The sequence below is a fragment of the Polistes fuscatus genome, unplaced genomic scaffold (assembly GCF_010416935.1).
Source record: "Polistes fuscatus isolate 324 unplaced genomic scaffold, CU_Pfus_HIC Scaffold8, whole genome shotgun sequence".
NCBI lineage: Eukaryota > Metazoa > Arthropoda > Insecta > Hymenoptera > Vespidae > Polistes > Polistes fuscatus.
In genome coordinates this window covers 1,383,142-1,402,802 of record NW_025113162.1, presented here as the reverse complement: position 1 = coordinate 1,402,802, position 19,661 = coordinate 1,383,142, and the positions used below count along the sequence as shown (strand labels likewise).

Sequence of the window (19,661 nt, the reverse complement as noted above, 5' to 3'; positions counted from 1 at the left end):
TAAATCTAATCGAAAACTTCGTATAAATTTTTTCTATAAAATGACCGATTTTAAATATATTTAATAGATCAAATCTGAACGAAAATATAAATACTCTCATTTTATTAAATATTCCTCCCAATTGCAAGATACATTTATATTAGTAGTCTAAAATCGTATAATCTTGAAAAATATTTTTCCCCCACCCTTTTCAAGAAAAGCGCTCGCGCGCGTTCGTGCATAGCTGTAACACATAGAAATAATTTCCATAATTTTAAGGAATTCTAGAAACGAGTTTGAAACGTAAAATTTAGTAAATTCCTAAGTTGACCTTCAACAAAAAAATCGATCTCGCTCTGTCGGAGCATTTTTTTAAATAGAATAAAACAACAAAAGAGATAAAAAAGGACGACGACGAGGAAGACGTTTAAAATAAGGAAACTGTTTAGAAGGATCCTCTCGAATCGTAATAAAACATGACCCAATATATACATGTAAAGAAATTACACGATTATCTGATCGTTGCCTGTTTGTACAAATTTTTGATTAAATATAGATGTTTGCATTTCTTTTTATGAAAATCGAATAGTCAGAAAAAGAAAGATGATTGCATCGTTGCATTAAAATGAAAACAATCATGTAAATTGTCAAAATATATATATATATATATATCTTATGAAAAGAAAAAGAAAGATAAAAGAGAAGGAGAGAATGAGAATGAAAAAGAAAGAGAGAGGGAGTGAGAGAGAGGGAGAGAATGATGCGCGCCGATCGCGATCCACGCTTGGGTTCTCCTTAAAGAAAGAAAAATAAGTGAGTGGGGGCGGAAGTAGTCGGTCGAGATATATGCTACTATATTCTCTTATGCACTTTGATGTACTTCGTGACAGGACAGGTGAAAAAGCTTAAGGAAACTGTGTTATCGTATATTATCGACTCTTAAACAGTGCAGAACATTCCGTATAATTCGTGTTAACGAATATAACGGTGAAAGTTTATTCGCTGTGCTTAGAAGATGTGCGGATGATGTTTTTTTTTCCTTTTTTATCTTCTCTTTTCTCTCTGTCTTTCTGTTTTTTTTCTTTTTAAATGTCCTATGAAAAAAATACGTCATCGAAGATATATACCAGCGAGCAGCACGAGCGAGTGGAACGTGTTAAATAAATCGGTTATTTAATTTACGTTTAAACATTGTTCTACACGATAAAGAAAAGAAAATGCGAATTTTTTTTCTTTATTTCGACTACGAAACGATAATCTACGAATTTTCTCATTGTTAATTCGTTAATGTAAAAGGATTCGAAAAATATTTTCTTTATCATATATTTGTAATCGCAACGAAAAATTGCGCAAAAATTCATCGTTTTCATCGAAATGTTATGTTTATGCGAACATTGTATTTGCCAATGTGGCCTTTAACATCTACATCTACATAACTAATGAAATATCAAAGTATATATATATATATATGTTCTATCATTTCTTTTAGAATTCGATCATTTAACCAATGTCGTTTGATGTTTACAACGCACGAAAAGAAGAGCTATGACAAATGTGAAGTTGTATCGGTATAATACAGAGTTGTTTAAAAGTGATCATGGCAAGAAATCATCATTATTGTCATCATCGTTTAACTCGTCTATGTCGAATTATTATTTGATCCAACAACAACAACTGAAACAAAGTACATTGCATTTTTCAATGTTTTTATGTCGCAAACTGTCCTAAAAACGCCAGTGCATAGCCCTTGTCTGTAAGTGGATGTAAAAATCGAGATTTGAAATCAGGGGATGCCTAGCCTACACTCGCTCGTCGTACGACGAGCCCCCTTAATGGATATGGGCACGACAACTAGTTCGGTAACTTCTGTTAATCCACCACCCAAACCTAACAACAATCAAAAAAAAATAGACAAGACTAATAAACTTACTGGTATAAGATTACCATTGTTACGTAAAGAATCAAGTGTAGTCAATCTTTCTTTGACCGAAAGAACATTACCAGGCAAAGGCATAGACTCTCCGCTTTTGAGGCCGGAAAGCAGTGCCAGTTTGGAAGCTCGAGGTGGAAGTTGGATTAATTTAGCTCCCGGTGCACTTAGAAAATGTGAAACTGCTGTCGGATTGAGTACATCTGCTTTAGAAGGTAGAGCCATCAATCGCAGTAGAGTTTGCTCTCGCTGTTCTAGTTTATTGTCATTAGCATCTAGCTCAAGATACAGCTTAGCTGCTGGCAATTTTGTACCGACTGGTTCGCAACAGACCGTTGGGAGAATATTTTGTAAGCTTTGTCTTACCGACACATCCTTTTCCAAAACATTTAAAATCGAAGGCTGTGGTTGTTTTTACTGTAAAGATGTAAGTATAAACTATATGTATTCATTATATGTTAAAGAAAGATACAATGATCATTAATATAAATAATGTCTTTTAGTGTATGAAAGCATATGTCGAGTTTGAAATTGAACAAGGTGCTTATGAAATTAGCTGCCCGGATGCACAATGTGAACAAGGTGCTATCCTTTCGCTAAAAGAAATTAAAAGTCTTGTCACTCCTGAGTTATTGGATAAACATAGCAAGTTTCGTTTAAATAGAGGTAAATAAAAAATGATTCTTAATTCGTGTTAAATGAATTACAAAATATTGTGTTGCTATTAAATCTTCATTTTGTACAGATGTTTCAATGGATACAAAACGGGCGTGGTGTCCACGTGCAGGTTGCGAAACAATATGTTCAATCAATTCCAATGGAAGTAGCGGTATGCCTCCTGGACCCATTCACTGTCCTAACTGTTCTACAGATTTTTGCTCCATGTGTAGAGAAGCATGGCACAGTGGACCATGTTCCGACCTTCCATTAGGTATACCATTTGACAATGATCATATTAAATGCTGTCCTATGTGTTCTGTACCTATTGAAAAGGACGAAGGATGCGCTCAAATGATGTGCAAAAGATGCAAGCACGTTTTTTGCTGGTACTGTTTAGCTTCCTTGGATGTAAGCATTTTATTACTTTATCATTTTAGCGATAAATATATTTTTCACAATTTTTTAGCATATAATATATATAAATTATAATTTTAGATTTAATAATATACTGATATAAATTATTATTAATATTTTAGGATGACTTTTTGTTGAGGCACTACGACAAGGGGCCATGTAAAAATAAATTAGGTCACTCACGAGCGTCTGTAATATGGCATAGAACACAAGTAATTGGTATATTTGCCGGTTTTGGTTTGCTCTTACTTGTTGCCTCTCCTTTGCTACTTTTGGCTGCTCCATGCATAGTATGCTGTAAATGTCGTGTCTGTGGTTCCTCTAGGCTCGAACAGGAGGACGGTGATACGGCAACATAGAAACTGTAAAATATTTTCAAACCCTTTCTTAATCTTACATATTAATAATCTTTCTCTTATCAAAATGGAACGAATAAACTAGCTTCTTTCATAAATGAGCAAATATAATCGGCATTTTATATAGATATACATTGGTTGTAAATGGTGTTTTATTTGTTTTCTTTTTTAAAAAGAAGAAAAAATGAAAAAAGCAAATTATATAAATTAGACGACGAATAGCGTATATTTCGTTTTTATTTTTTCTTTTTTATACAAAGCGAATTATAATATAATTTTTGTAACTAATTTAGATTTTTTCAAATATTCATATAGCTATTTATTATTCCAAAAACATTCCAGAGAGAATCACTGTGTTTGTAGCATACTAATTTTATACTGCCACATAGATTATGCATTGAACTCTTCTTTTATAAATGTAATGCAAATCTACTATTTTATGGTGTCTTCTTGTTTTTATAATTTTATTTTTATTTTATTCGTGATTTTATGTGATAAGAACGCGTCGTAACGTGCAGATTGGTTAACAGTGTATATCTATATGTGTGCCTAAGTTAGAACTCAGCGAGGCTCAGACTTAAGCTTCGACTGATACTTTTAATTGTGGACTACATTATACAATATTCCACGTGTTAATATATTATTTATGGGTACTTTCATATATATATATTTACTTTCGGTGAATTAACAACAGTGTGTACATTGCATGTACATTATTGTAGAAGATACGTATATATATATATATATATATATAAAACAGATAATTTAGTTGGGTAAATAGAGTGCAATTGTAAAGAATATATCGAGTCCATAGTGTTGGTATATTGTAATAATAACTTGAACTCTTTAAATGAGTTCAGAACAAATATATTTGTGAGTATGCTAAAAAATAGTGTTATATACACATGCATATATATATATATAATATATATATATATATATATATATTTAATATCGAAAGGCATATAATATATACGTTGCTATGAATTTAAGTAGCAGCAGTGCAATTGTATTTATTTTTTTGACAGTCAATGTTTTATCTTGAAGTATAATTTTTTTCACTACTTAAGAAGAGTGGGAGCAACTATAGTTTCAAATAATACATACACACGCGCGCGCGCGCACACGCACACACAAAAGAAAGATACATACATAAAAGACACTGTAATAAAAATAATCTCGTTTCATCTAAATAAGAACAACTTAATATACCGTTAATTAATCTGGATAAAAATGATAAAAGATTTAAAAAATTTTTATTTTTTCTTCCTATATTTAAGATACGTGAAAAAATTATAACAAATTATTTTCTTCTAATATATATATATATATATATATATATATATGTGAGTATACTCTTTCTATGAAACAAAAAGTCTTTAAATATCGTGTATATTGTGCGGTATAATTTTTTGCTTCTCATTTACTTACCGTAATACAGATTTACTTTATGTAAATAAAGAGCACACAAAACTATGTAATCCAAACTATGCGCCCTCGCACATAGCTTGCAAAGCTAGAGCTATAATAAGTTATATTTTTAAGCTTGGTATATAGCAATTATGTATATATATTCCGTGATTTTGTATCATAGAAAGAAATAGAGAGAAAGAGAGAACGAGAACGATCATGGCTGCCAAATTTGCACATCAGATTTATATTATTAAATATTTTTTAATTAATTGCAAGCAAAAAAGAAGTATTAATGAATATCAAAGAATTTATAATTTGATTTTTTACATTCGAAAAAGAAAAATATATATAATTTTATTTAATTTTAAAAATATATTTTTATTTTCATTTTTATTTTATCAGAATTAATATGTTAAAATGTTGTTTGCAATATAATCGAATCGATTAGAATAATCATCTAAATACTTTTTAATGTTTACGTTTAAGTGAAGCATTTCAATGATATTTTATTACGAGCAAATATAATTGTCGTGATGAATGACGAATGGACTTTTAAAATATTTTTATCTTGTATTTTTTATTATATTTCACGAGGGGAAAAAGAATGCATTGTTTGCAATTTAATATACACATTCTTAAAAGAATATTTGCAAGTAATAAGAAAAAAAAAAGAGAGAGAGAGAGAGAATTACTCGATAAAAATAAGATGACATGTGTATCGGCGAGATAGACTTAATATAGATGTAAAGAGAAAAAAGCTTTTAACAAAAAAAAAAAAAATGAAGAAAAACAAAATATGTTTCAGTTTGTAAGTAAAAATTCAAATGTACTGCGCTTAGTTTACATTTGCATAGATGATGGCACAAAGTGCAAATACAGATCATAATTGATCGGGTGTGTATAATGCATTTGATCGATTGCGTATGATTGCGCAACTATTTTAAGCTTTATTTTTTTTTTGTTCTTTTTTTTAATTTTTAAATATCTCCTTACGTAACTAAACATTCATTTATATTCGTTGGTTCTTTTCTTTCTTTATTAATGCTTTCAACACTATTTGTTTCTTTTTTTTTTTTCTTTTAATAATTATTGTTTAATGTAATTAGTGCTTTTTGGTGAAGGATTGTCAATGTAGTCACTTCGCGTATACATTTTGTGCAAAAGGGTTTAACTAAAATTACGTCCGATTACTAGATTTGCATTTATGTTCTTGTATTTTACGTGTACGTTTAATTTAATCTTTTTTAGTAGCCTACTTGTTGGTTTTTTTTAATTTACTTTTTATTGTATTTTAATTAAAATATTATGAAGAAAAATATTAAGAAACGAATCGAAAATATATGCCCGCGGCGTACCTGTTGTTTAGAGATAAATGTTTTTTTTTTTTTAATATATATACACGTAAAATGTTTGTTAGTAATTATTTATACACCGAAACGAAGAAATCTGTTTGCAATATCTTTTTTATACTTGTAATATTTTCTTTATTTTTTGTTTGGTTTTCTTTTTTATGAGATGGAAAATCAAATATATTTATCGTAATTCAAATTTTGTTAAATAAAAAATTCTTCTAAAAGATTCTTCCTCTTTTCGTTTTAATTGTGATACTGCTTTTGGATTTGGTGCTTGTTTATTTGATTTTATCGTTTAAATAAAACATATTATTATTATTATTATTATTATTGTATGCAATGTTTATTTGTATTGATAACGAGATAATGATGATGATGATGATAATACAGAAGAGTGAGAGTGAGAGAGAGAGAGAAAGAGAGAGAGAAGGGATTAAAACACACAGTTGATAAATATTAATTAAAAACGTATTGTTATTTATACAATATAACCCATTTATTGTTTTTTTTTCTAAAGGTAGTAATATTTTCTGTAAGAAAATACGATAAAATTGAATTGGGTTAAAATTTTATACGGAATGAAAAGATTCGCAAATATTTACGAGACGACTTTTTTGAAAGAGCAAAACTTTCAGATAATTCGACAACAGCAGATTTCCGCTCGTGAGAACTTCATAGGGCTGCTTATCGTAATAAATTCCTCATGTATTACCCTAAATAGTCGTCGCATTTGCTAATCTTAATGGACCATAAAAGTATAAAATTAGGAGATGGTTATACATTCGATAAATTACAAGACGACAGAGTCCTGTAGTTCCACTAAAGCTGTGATAGATTCTACATTTTAAACATTTAAGAAATTAGAATGTTGTAGACGATCGATTAAAAAAAAAATTAAAACAACAAAAAATATATATATATATATATATATAAAAGAAAAAGGATAAATTATATATATACAAATATACAAATATATATATCTTCTTCTTCTTTAGCCCGTTTGCGCCCAGTATTGAGCATAGACTTCCCCCCTTAAAGCACGTTAAGGGTTTTTTTAGCCATAACTCGCCACGCTGGCCATACGGATTGGCGAGAATATATATATATATATTTGTATGTATATATATATATATATGCAACAATCGATGATATAAGTATAATGTTCTTGTATTAGTTAGTATAGTGATATTGTAAAATGATGTGTTATATATGTGTTTATAGAAATCTATAATTAAAATAAATTCAATAAATGTGATTACCTAAACAAACGGATTATAAAAAAGATTAGTGAAGAGAAGGGTAGAGGAGGAGTTGAGATAAGGAAGGAGGGAGGAAGCGAGAAAGGGAGGAAGGAAAGAAGGAAAGCAGGAAGAAAAATAAAAATCCTCCTCGGCTGAAATCATTACTTGATAAGACCCTTTGCTTTAAACAAATCTCTCATCAATCCTTTTAAGTACCCAATTTCCCGCTGTAGATCCTTTACTTGACCTTGCAACTTCTCATTGTATTCGGTAAGTTCTTGTTCTTCGCCTAAAATATCTTTGATCTCTTGTTTCTTTTTCTGCCTGTAACGGGTAGCCGCATTTTTGTTTTGTTCTTTTTTCCGTACTTTTTTGTCCTCGATCGTTGGGCGGGAATAGGGTTTGTGCCGATTTTTTTTATCAATTGAAGTAGATTGTTTCTTATCACAGGATATATCAGCGATCCAGTCAGGATCGTCAGAAATGGAATCTTCAGAGGCAGTGCTACCACTTGGACTGGTACATGAACTGTATGCTGTTGGGATGTCCTCGGTGTGCGATCTCACGTATTCATCTACGACTGCTAGATCATTGGCAACGTCTTCTCCGCCTAGTGGATCCAATGATACACTTTCGGGATTCCATTGTTCAGGAATGCATACTTCGTTCTGATAGACTACAGGTTGTTGTTGTTGTTGTTGTTGTTGTTGTTTTTCTGAAGATACTATGATATTATATACAGGCAGCTGTTGTTGTTGACTCGATATTACCGGCTGGATCATTTCCACCGGTTGCAAGGTAACAAGCAATTGAGTGTCAACAGTTAATGATTTATTGGGTGGAGGTGACTGTGGCGGAGTCAAAGTTGAAACTGACAATGGAATTATTTGATGGCAAGCCTCAACATCTTCCAAAACCGTTTCGAATTCTTCTAACAATGATTTAATGCTATACTGTTCTTGCTGATTTTTTATTACAGCCGGTTGTACTGATTTGTTGTTTTGACATTCTGAGTTTTCTAATTCTTCGAATATCGGCAGATTAGTCCTCTCCTCCAACCAATACGAGAAAGGTTCTGAAAAAATGATCTATTTTAGAATTTGTATTATTATTTATTATCTCTAAATAAGCGATACACCATACACAGTATGAGTTTCAAATTCCTAGTCTGGGAGTTTTATAATCTGAACGGGCAATTACTGTTTTAAAATGTTTCGAAAAAAAGGAAACTGATTTTTAATTTCATCTAGAAATTTTTAATCCATCCTATATATAATCAAATACACACAGTTAATTATTTTTTCTTGAATATTTCTAATAGAAAGTTTCTCTCTATTCTCTTTCAATGAAATCATATTATCTAATTCAGTTAATAATGCAAGAATATTGATCCTTAGAGAACAAACAACTATTCTTTTTTCTTTCTTTTTTTTATTCTATGTATCCGTAACTTTACCTTTTACAAAACATAGAGAATTAATTAACAGTACATTTTACTGATTTTTTGCATGAGAAATGATGTAGGAGTGGCGCATTGATGTATGTATAATTTCATGGACGTTCTGGTTCAACTAGAATAACAAGTTACTCATTTGCAGTTCTCGAACTATTACTATTGGAGTTTATAAAGGTAGGGCACATTTAATTTAAGACTAACGTAGATCACAATTATCTATTAGATAAAAGGAAAAAAACGTCTTGTAAAAGCTCTTTCTTTTTCTTTATTTCTCTCAGGATCATTTAACGATTTGGTATTAAAGAATAAAAAATAAAATAAAAAAAGAACAGAATAATCTTGCACGAGTTTTATTTAAAATATTACTGCCTGACTCGCGGGTCGTAACTTTTTTATTTTGTTTTTTCTTTATCACAAAAAAAAATACATATATTACTTTATTTTTTATGATACAAAAATGGATGTACATATTTTTCAAAAACAATAGTTGGCTTTTATAATATAAAATACATGTCTGTTAATGTTTTTACTCTTATTCCTAGATCAACGTGATTTTAACTATTACAAATTACGTCAGCCCTGACCCATTTTCTTGTGAAACTTTGATCGAAGACAACTCGATACCGTTTAAAAGTTATCGTCATTTAAATACGGAGGCCAGGAGGTTAGATAAGAATATTTTTTTGTTATTATTACAAAGAAACAACAGATATCTAACGGTGGGTTTTTGTTCTAATCATTATCATAATCATTGTCGTGGTGCTTTTGGATCGTTTAACAGAAATCATTTTTATTTGTTTTATTCATTGGGATATTAGGTAAATCTTTAGTGAAAAGATTAGCGATAAATAAATGCGTTAAATTTTTAAACCAAAACGATTAATAAAAATGTACATATACATAAAAAGGTTGCCGAGGAATGTGGGTAAAGTTGCCAAACAAGTATGAGTTGAGCGATAAAATATGATTAGGGTATTCTAAAAGAGAATCGTGTGATAAACAAATTTGGTGACCTTTTTAATTAAAAGAGAGGCCACTACCGTCGTTGTTATCATCATTACCATCACCATCACTGAATGTGGTGTTGCTATTTTTCCCAAATTATTCGATCTCTAAGGATTTTCTCGTTTTTATGAGAACAGAAAAAAAGAAAAGAAAAGAAAAGAAAATAAAAAACAAACAAGAAAAAATTAAGTCAATCGTCATTATCTGGAAAATACGATTGACACATGTTTGAAGATGGATAGAAGGATGAACATGTTGATTTGAATCCAATTATCAAAGATTTTTCCTCGTTCCCCCTACTTGTGCATTTAATAAAAGTTATTTCCCGTTTCCTCTCTAAACCCCTTATTCAACTCCCACTTAAACTCCGCATTAGCTTTGTTTATTTCTTAGAATTCTTTAACGGGTTACTCTCGTTTCTTGGCATAAAGCCTAACAACTTTCCGTTTCTTGGCATCGATTGCGATCTCTCTCTTTCTCTGTCTTTTTAAACAACTATTCAATGGTCAGTAAACACGTTTACCCCCCGTAGTGAATATCAAACGATTTTATAACGTAGACGAGAAGTAGATCAATTGTATTCATTGCTACGTAGAAACGTGTTGATCTCTTCTAACTTAATTCAACGAGGCATCAATCTTATCTGATTCTAATGTTGAGGATGGAAAGGAAAGAGGAAGGAAAGGGTGGGGGATCCAGTGGACATAGATAGATAGTATATTAATCGATTTGATCTAAAAGTTAGAGTGTATATCGCGATAGGAGAGATACAGAGATATTGTTAATTTTTAGATTAGAAATAAAAAGTGTAAGGTGTTCTGTGCTTATTAGCAGAACAATAATGAACGATTATGAAGGAAACCTACCCGTGTAACATATAGCAGCCATTATTATGGGACACGGCAACTAAGTCTCCGAGCGAACGACGAATTTTTTTTTTATTCAAGTTTGGAAGCTCGACAAAATGTGTATATATATATAAGATATATATACATATATACACGTATATGTATGTATGTATATATAAATGATATGATATAAAATATGTATAATAAAAAATATTAATGTTTATAATTGCACGACGACGTATTTTAATACACGAGGGGATTGATGATTGTGTTGTCGTCGGTGTTGGTGTTGTTAGTTCAAATAGACAGATGCAACAGTGTAAGTCACTGTCAAATCGGTGATGGACCGATTTCAACGTCTTTTTACAAGTTTTTGAGAGTTGACAATGATCTCGCGGTTCCACGTGTAACGATATGCGAACTGCATGCTATTATATAACATTAGCACGCTCCAACATCGAGACGCCGGATCTTTCACTTGTGTCACTTTTATAGATGCCAGTATTGTTGTCAAGTTATTCTTTTTAGTTATTGTCGTAAGTATCTCGGTCTATTGTACTCTCAATCCATTAAACGCTCTCTCCAAGTCGTATCTTGTTTCTAAGTTAAACTGCTGCTGTTGCAATTCCAACTCCTCCTCCTCCTCCTTCTCCACGACAACCACCACCACCGTATGTAATTATCCCCCGTTTCGGTCGTTCCTTGTTCTTTTTATTTTATCGCTTTTTCTTTTTTTTATTTAATTCTCTCTCTTTTTTCCCTTTCTATCTCAATTCGGTGATTATAGGGCAGCCAGCTGTCTACTTTCCAGACCGATTATCAAACATGCAAGAGAGAAATCTTATCAATTGACTCTACAAATATACAAGGACGTGCAATTCTGTAAATAAAAGAACAAGAGAATGAGAGAGCAAGATAGAGAACGAAATAGATTGATCTGAAAAAGTTGTTCCTCTTGGTATTTCAAACGGAATTAATTCTCGATAATAGCAGCAACAGTAAGCGGCAGTTTCTTCTTCTTATTATTATTTCTTGTCGTTTTAAATTAGTTACGCATGTGCCAATGATGCACAACGATGTTCCTCTCCAATCGTAAACATACACGTAGTAATACAATCACACCACCCTAGTGCCAAAACAGTAGCGCATGCGTACGTAAGATATAGCGTTGTATTTGAATCTTCTTCTTTTAAACTTTTTTCTTTTTGTATATACGTATACCGCGTTCTCTTATGTTCCGATAAGAGATCATATAAAAGATGAGAAGACAGTTTTCTCAACAGACAGATATTTTATATCGAAAGAAATCGCGCATGGTACTGCACACTGCTACTAAAAGTCGTAGATCACGTACAAGTCTCGCATAAGAGACTTGGCTGTATACTGAAGTTAAACCACTCCTCCTTATCTTTGGACTTTTTCCCCTCTGTCACCCCTTCTCTTCCGTTTCGAATGCTCTACGTCATCACCCTATCGGCTTCCAAGCAAAGCCATTTGCGTAGAGGTTAACCAGTTTGTCCCACTCTTTTTCACAAAAGAAAAGGATAAAAACTGAAACAACTGGAAGGAGAAAGAAAGACAGAAAAGAGAGAGAAAGAGTGAGACATAGAGAAACCGGGTGAATTCTTTGAGTAGGAAAAAAGCAAAAAAATATTTATACAGAATATAAGAGAGAGAAATAGAGAGAGAGAGAGAGAGAAAGAATAGAGGAACAATTTCTATGCTTTTGATACGCCCATACCAGTTAACAAAATTATATACTAATAGTTTGACATTAATATTCTTTATGTAATCACTTTTTTTCTCTTAAGTTCGCACACAATCTCTTTCATATACTATTACTGCTTTTGCTATAATTTAATACGATTTAAAAGTATGTCGAATAACATTTTGTTAAGTTGATTAAATGGCTGCATGTAAATTTATGAAGGAATTGATTTTTCTTTCTTCATTATCAATGATGATTCGACAAAGATGATTTGTTATTATTAATAATCCAAGACACTGCAAGATTATTTTATTGAGAATAGAGCGAAGCAAAGATGCCTGTTAACGTTGTTCGAGCTTGAATAACAGATTAGAGATCTTTCAATTGCTTTAAAGTACTTTGATAATTTCTTGTCGATTAAACATATCAATCTGATTAGTAAGATTAATGAATAATATTTTATATGTTTAATATATATTACCTTCTTTTATCCATTCATTTAATTCGTTCAATTCATCTAAAAGTTTTTCTGCCCTATGTGCACGGTTTGTTGGTTGATCGTCATACATAACAGGTTCATCAACAGCATATTTAGTGAATTCTAAGGACTTATCGTTGTACATAATCCAATCATCTTCTACATCTTCCATAGACGTCCCCTTAGGGGACTCTGGTTCCATTTTCCATTTCCACATCTTCTGATTTTGAGGTTCCACCATTGTTGATGAAAATCCAATCATGGTGCGTTATAAAATTATTAAAAGAAATTTGTGTCGTCTTTACGACGTAGCTCGTGGTGAGCGCCATATTGGCTCTAAAATCATAAAATTATGATTATTTAATTATATGAAAATATACAAAATATATATATATATATTAAATGATCATTTGATTCTAAAAACAACGTTACTGCAATTTTGATTATCTCAAAGTGTACAAAAAAAATATTTGATGATGATAAATAAATTGTTTAATTGTTAACTATTTGAATTATATAATTAGTTATTTTCTATATAACTTTTATAGAGATTAATCAGAAAACTTTATTTCGCAACGTCAATCATTCGAAATAGATAACAAACAAGATAACATGTGATTTTCAATACCTTAAAAAATAAGACAAAGAACAAATAAAACGACAAAATACTACGTCGAAAAATATTGGACTTTTATTGCTTTGGGACACAATTGTGCTATTGTTGGTAAAAATATTCGTATTTTGTTGGAATAATTTAAAATAGATGGGGAATGAAAATGATCGATATCGTATTATGATGCAATCTAAAATTATTAGAGTTGGATGAGCTATATAAGTGATAGGAATCGATTATTTTAATTTGAATAATATAAATAACTTAAAAATCTGAGTGTATAATGAGAGTAATGAGAGTGTATGAGGAAACTCCGTATTTAAAAAAATACACGTAGTGAAAATCTTGAGGAAAGAGTTATGCATGTCGTGGCACGATGAATCACAAAATGGCAGCACATTCGTTGGCGTGGCTAAACTTTTCTCGAAATATGTGGAAAATCTTTTTCAAAGTTTCTTAATAAATTTTTTCAATTAGTAAATTTAAGAAGCTAATATTTGTTATTTTTGATTTGATTTAATTATTTATTAAATATATTATAAAAGTCGATAGAACGTAATTAATGAATTAAATCAAATTAATCCCATAAAAGAAATCCCATAAAGAAAGTAACACGTAAAACAACAAATACTGCAACACGTGTTTAATTTTTGAAGAAAAAGCGATACATTTTTTGTATCATTCGAATCGATTTTTTATCTAATTCTTTATTTTGATTTTTCTAATTAATTAATTATTAAAAAGTACTCACTCCATTATTAATTAGTTGTATAGGCACACTTGCGTGTGCAAGTTCGTTAACCACTTAGTAAATCATCTTCCTCGTATTATAAAACGGATGAAAATATTAAACGTATTCCTTCTTCGATACATCGATAACGAATGAACGTCTCCCTTCGTCTGGTTCACTCGATGAGGTCACGTAACGTTGTCGATCCCTCCCATTTTCACCAGTCACCGAAAAGCAGTAACGTACTAAGATTTCCCGTTGCCCTGCACTTTTTCATTCATTTTTTATATTTTTACTTATTTATTTTGTATTACTTTTTTTTATAAAGGATATTAATATACATAAATTAAATGAATTAGAAACAATATTACATTGTATTTAAAAATATTAAATTATGCATTTTTTAAAAATACTTATATGCTCCGTAAATTGAATTTTTTGTAATTATAAAATAATAATTATTGTACATATAATTATTGAAGATTAATCTCGCAAATGAAATTATTTTCTCATCAGAGTTAGACTTGAACAAAAATAATTATGTGACTTTTACAATTAAATTTTAAATAGATAATTAACATATACAATTTTACAACATAATATATACAAAAGTGTTTTATTTCAGCCATGTACGTCTAACATAGGATATCATTTTACTTTTACCAATAGTGATTTACTCGCTGTCCTAGATATTCTGAGGCATAGAAACTAGAATGCGTTAAATAACGTGGAGAATATTTTTTTTGTTTAGATATATACAAATATATATTTAGTATGATCCTCAATTTAGTTATAATCATTGAGATTAAAATTCAATTTTAATAAAACAACCAGTGGAAACTATTTTTTTAAATAATATGTTATTATTTATTCATCTCGCACTATTTATCTTTGATGTATTTAAAATAATCATTTCGAAATTTTTTAACTAATAAATGACCAATCTTCAATCTGAGCGACATGGGTGCGGTTAGAGTTATAAAAGTTTGAATGCCATGAGCCCAATACCCGCTGCTCGAGTCCACCTTGCCAAGCGTTGCTATTGCATTCTTAGCGTAAGTCATTGCATTAGGAATAAAAATGCTGGACACCTGTTTTATATCATTCAAATTAAAAGAGAAAAGTTTTGTTAATGACATTGGAATTAGGAAAATTTGAGAATAACATTTTTATACGATTTATGCAGAAAGTAGTCCTTTTGTTTAAAAATTTCAGTGCTAGAAAATGATCTTTGGTTGCGGAATCTTTAGTTGCAGTATTTGGGTGATTACTATGAACAAAATAAATTTCTTTAATATGCTTATTCATATTATTTTTTTAGGCTGTTTATAATTTAGATCGTGCAAAAATTAATGTGTGTATCCGATTCGGAAGTTGATGTAATAATTATCTTTTGAAACCCTTAAAATATTCACAAAAGCAAACTTTCTGGTCGAGATACTCAAAAAAATATAAAAATGACAAATAGAAGAATACCTGAAGAGAAGGAGAGAATGAATTCATTTTAGTATTGATAAAGAGTGGTGCTAAATGTTGAATCGTAATACCAAAGTGCGAATATTCCATTCTGATAGCATCGGAAAAACTTTTTAAATAAGCTTTCGTAGCAGCATAAACAGTCATTAATGGAAGTGGTTGATGTTCCGATCCAGAAGATATATTTATTATAGCACCTTTTCTACGTTGTTTCATTTGTTCAATAATTAATCGTGTCATCATTGTGGTGGCTCCGACATTTATCGTCATCAGTTCCCATAACTCATCTTCCGGAACTTCATCAAGATACATAGGATACTTGTACATTTTGCCAACGTTGTTTACTAAACAAATATTATAAATAAAAATGTAAGGAATTAATTAAATATAATTTTGATTTTCTTTAAAAATGACAAATAAATTAGAATTGTAATAATAAATAATAAATGAATTGTAAAGGAAAATAATAAATTTCATTAAGTTTTTATTTATACACAATTGATAGCAAAGTGCGGTTTCATTCGTTAGAATTTATGGATATCGTTTTGGGTCACGAATTATCATTCTTTTTTATTTATTTCTAAATGAAATAAGGAATATTGATTTTTCTTCGAATAATTTACAACATTAATAATTAAATTATTATACAGTACAGACTTTCATTGATATGAACGTATAAATATTTTTTTGTTTTTACTTACCTAGTATTCCAATTGGTTCGTTTAATTGAGTTCGGATTTTTTCAAAAATCGGTTTGCCTTTGCTAAAGTCTGCCTCTATGATTTTTACTTCGATGTTAGGGTTAATGTTCAATAATTCACTCTTAGTTTCTTTCAATTTTTCTAAGCTTCTACTTATCAAAATTAAATTAATGTGCCTCATTGCTAATTCTTTAGCATATGCTTTTCCAATGCCATCGGTTGAACCAGTTACCACTGAATAATTTCAATGAAAAATAAATTTAATGAATATTTTCTTCAGATTGATTTTTAATTTCTTCCACTTACCAGCCCATTCCCCAAATTTCGTACGAAAATCGATCGGTGTGGAGTTGATCAAAGGAAATATCGTTTCCCATAGAGTTGATAATAATCGGCTTATCGAAATGGACGATATCCAAATTACAAATAATGCGCTTAACCACCACAATATTATTAACATTAACATTATTTTCTTTTGTAGAGTTAATAAAATTTAATCAACTACACTTGTAAGCTGAAAGAACACAAATGTTGTTTGACGTTAATGTAGATATTACAGAAGAATAATTAAATAAATATAATAAATATATAAACAAAGAAGAAGTATTTTTTTTTGAGTTATATTTTGTTCACTTGTATATTATTTTTCTCTTTCTCTTACACGAATACATGCAAAAGTATACATTCACTTAATTTACGTACACTTCTCTTCGGAGACAACTCTGCAACGATATCCCAAGCAAGACTAAAAGCGATCTGTTATGGGTAAGACTATATATAAAAAGCAAGTAATTTACTTTCTCTGAAAGACCTTGAAATTTTTGATATATTCTTAAAAACATTTTTAATATCATGCATAATATAATAAAATAATATAATATAATATAATATAATATAATATAATATAATATAATATAATATAATATAATATAATATAAAAATAATTTTATAACTTTTTTTTTACCATATATATATAATCAGGTTTTTATTGCACAACTTACAAAGTTTTTTACAATGTCTTATCATTCTATCACATATAATTATCTCACTTTTTTTTTTACCAATATCCAGTTATTCGTCCTTAGGATGAAAAATATATTGAGGATGGAGAAATAAACATTTTTTACGATCTCGCTGAGATTTACCAAACAATAGACTTATAACAATAACAAAAGATAAAGACAAATATTTATGACAACGGAAAAACTCGGCAAAATGACTCAACTAATATACCAGATTGGATTATTGAACGTTTATAGTTGGAGGTACGACGAAGGTCGAATAAAAAATAATTTGGATGCAAATTTTTAAAGGTACTACAAATCGGTTGAATAATTCTAAAGCGTAATAAATCGAGGTTACTGATATAACGTTATAGTGTAATCATTCTGTTATGGGTGTCCCAAATATCACCCCATTGTAATGATGTTCGTCAATTTTAAACATAAGCACTGCATATCGCCGATTTAACGATTATCCGAAATAAAAACGATAACTCGTCAGCACCATCATTATTAGCATTATGCTCACGTTCGAATTAAAACAACGATAATCTGTTAGCACTCTTGTTATTAACATTTTACTCACGCTCAAATTAAAACAACGATAACCTTTTTTTTTATGGAATGGATAGTTGAAATTTTTTTTATCTTCATGAAATTTTATCTATTTTCAAAATATGAATTCCCTAAATTTTTCAATTCCATGTAAAGTTTAAAAAAAAAATTTTGTTTTTCTCATCATGCGAGTATAGGTATAAGCATGAAAAATTTACTTTCATTAGTGGTCGGGTCAGTTCATCCATCTTCGTTGATTTACGGTTATTCGACTGAATTCGGTATAATTCGTTACTTTTAAATTTTATCCGTTACAAGTGCAATTAATGTACATGTATACAAACAAAAATGTGATAATAATTTAAAATAATTATTAAATAATTTTAATAATAAGTGTGTTTTTTTTTTTTCATTTAACTCAGATTCCGTTCATGTAAGTATTTTTTTCCTTTAGAATAACTGGTCTTTATTATAATTTTCACTGACAACATTGTTGACATGTGGATAACTTAAAAGTATATTTACTTTATACTTGAAATTTAATATTTTTTAAAACAGAAAACTTATTAAAAAGTTATTAAACACGCGAAATATTTGATGCATGTGCATAGAACGTGAGCAAATCTCTTATCACGAGAGTATAGACTACCGAAAAGTTTACGAGAGTGCTGACGGGTTAAATCTACCTGTAAAGAATGAATCATACATGGCTATATATGATCATGTTGAAGAATGGCCATGCATGAATAAATGTGTCTATACATAATCTTATATAGTTATAATAGCTATACAGGGTGTCCCATTTAAATCGATCCAGTCTTAAATATCTTCGAAACTATTGATGGTAGAAAAAATGTATTAGACAAAAGTTGAATGATTTAAGGGGACGTATTCTAATATGATCATGTTTGGCCATATATGATTCATTTTTCACGAGTAATTTTTTAAATATTTAATTATAAACAAATTTGTAAGAAATAAGAAGAACAAAGAAAATGATAAAATATAATTTATTCTAATTGTAAGGATCTGTTATTCAATTTATATGAAAAAAAAAAATAAATGATTAAGTATAATTTTTTCTAATTGTAAAAACATGTTACTCAATTTATACGATGTCCAGTTTATTTCGCAAGACGAGTTTATGCAAGAGAAACTTCCATGACATAATTGATAATAATCAGTTGAATAAAACTTGTATAAAGACGCAAATGACAGAAAACTTATTGACGACTATTTTTTCTATATAAAAAATAATGAATAATACAAAATAAATAAAGGTATGTAATAACATGGGGGATAATAATTTCAAGAATTTGAGAATAAGAGGTTGATAAGATAAAAATTATATTTGGCAAATATTTTCCGATCAATCAATTGGCTTATTATAATTGATTATCTATGCTTATAGGAATTTATACTGGCGTAATAATGTTATTAACTTTAGTATACGTGTTGTGAATTTAAGTTGTACAATTGTAACCATAAATTGCGCCATATAACAACCGTTAAGTGTGATCGAGATGAGCCAATCGTTTTGACTATTTTCTATAAATCTTTTTTAAAAGATCAGGCTGTTATAAAATTAATGACAAATTGTACGTAACTTTCGATAGAACAAATGTTTACCCATTATTCCTAGAACGAACATGAGTGTTCGCTATAATTGAAGTTAAATGTTGTAATAATACTCACCGATCAAAATACTTTCTTTTTTAATTAATCGTAAATTGAACAGATTGTTA

At 29.7% G+C, this 19,661-nt stretch overlaps 3 protein-coding genes across 5 annotated transcripts; 1 reads left to right on the top strand and 2 right to left on the bottom strand.

Annotated features, from left to right (window-relative positions):
• The first annotated feature begins 723 nt into the window (after positions 1 to 723).
• On the top strand, positions 724 to 3,465 carry LOC122524599 (probable E3 ubiquitin-protein ligase RNF144A). 3 transcript variants are annotated; one of them, XM_043646929.1, is made up of 5 exons: positions 724 to 874; positions 1,469 to 2,336; positions 2,413 to 2,575; positions 2,655 to 2,977; positions 3,106 to 3,465. In XM_043646929.1, the coding sequence occupies exons 2-5, from the start codon at positions 1,770 to 1,772 to the stop codon at positions 3,340 to 3,342; spliced, it is 1,290 nt and encodes a 429-aa protein (XP_043502864.1). In that variant the 5' UTR covers positions 724 to 874; positions 1,469 to 1,769; the 3' UTR covers positions 3,343 to 3,465. The 3 variants fall into 3 exon arrangements, with proteins under 3 accessions (XP_043502864.1, XP_043502863.1, XP_043502862.1); XM_043646928.1 differs by having other exon boundaries at positions 724 to 1,147; XM_043646927.1 differs by having other exon boundaries at positions 724 to 2,336.
• Positions 3,466 to 7,255: 3,790 nt separating this feature from the next.
• Positions 7,256 to 14,362, bottom strand: LOC122524598 (activating transcription factor of chaperone). Its single transcript, XM_043646926.1, has 3 exons — positions 14,205 to 14,362; positions 12,844 to 13,176; positions 7,256 to 8,420 (listed from the first exon to the last, which is right to left on the bottom strand). Exons 2-3 carry the CDS (start codon positions 13,100 to 13,102, stop codon positions 7,507 to 7,509), a joined length of 1,173 nt encoding a protein of 390 aa, XP_043502861.1. The 5' UTR covers positions 13,103 to 13,176; positions 14,205 to 14,362; the 3' UTR covers positions 7,256 to 7,506.
• Positions 14,363 to 14,783: 421 nt separating this feature from the next.
• Positions 14,784 to 17,870, bottom strand: LOC122524683 (hydroxysteroid dehydrogenase-like protein 1). Its single transcript, XM_043647064.1, has 6 exons — positions 17,325 to 17,870; positions 17,022 to 17,171; positions 16,667 to 16,874; positions 16,361 to 16,594; positions 15,660 to 16,003; positions 14,784 to 15,274 (listed from the first exon to the last, which is right to left on the bottom strand). The coding sequence occupies exons 3-6, from the start codon at positions 16,824 to 16,826 to the stop codon at positions 15,065 to 15,067; spliced, it is 948 nt and encodes a 315-aa protein (XP_043502999.1). The 5' UTR covers positions 16,827 to 16,874; positions 17,022 to 17,171; positions 17,325 to 17,870; the 3' UTR covers positions 14,784 to 15,064.
• Between the last annotated feature and the right edge of the window lie 1,791 nt (positions 17,871 to 19,661).

Excerpts from the sequence above, each read along its gene's own strand:
- LOC122524598 (XM_043646926.1), bottom strand. The coding sequence starts at position 13,102 with ATGATTGGATTTTCATCAACAATGGTGGAACCTCAAAATCAGAAGATG. Across the intron at positions 8,421-12,843 it reads AAATGAATGGATAAAAGAAG|AACCTTTCTCGTATTGGTTG; the intron begins GTAATATATATT and ends TCATTTTTTCAG.
- LOC122524683 (XM_043647064.1), bottom strand. The coding sequence starts at position 16,826 with ATGTTAATGTTAATAATATTGTGGTGGTTAAGCGCATTATTTGTAATT. Across the intron at positions 16,595-16,666 it reads GAAATTTGGGGAATGGGCTG|TGGTAACTGGTTCAACCGAT; the intron begins GTAAGTGGAAGA and ends GAAATTATTCAG. Across the intron at positions 16,004-16,360 it reads CGAACCAATTGGAATACTAG|TAAACAACGTTGGCAAAATG; the intron begins GTAAGTAAAAAC and ends ATATTTGTTTAG.
- LOC122524599 (XM_043646929.1), top strand. The coding sequence starts at position 1,770 with ATGCCTAGCCTACACTCGCTCGTCGTACGACGAGCCCCCTTAATGGAT. Across the intron at positions 2,576-2,654 it reads CAAGTTTCGTTTAAATAGAG|ATGTTTCAATGGATACAAAA; the intron begins GTAAATAAAAAA and ends CATTTTGTACAG. Across the intron at positions 2,978-3,105 it reads ACTGTTTAGCTTCCTTGGAT|GATGACTTTTTGTTGAGGCA; the intron begins GTAAGCATTTTA and ends TTAATATTTTAG.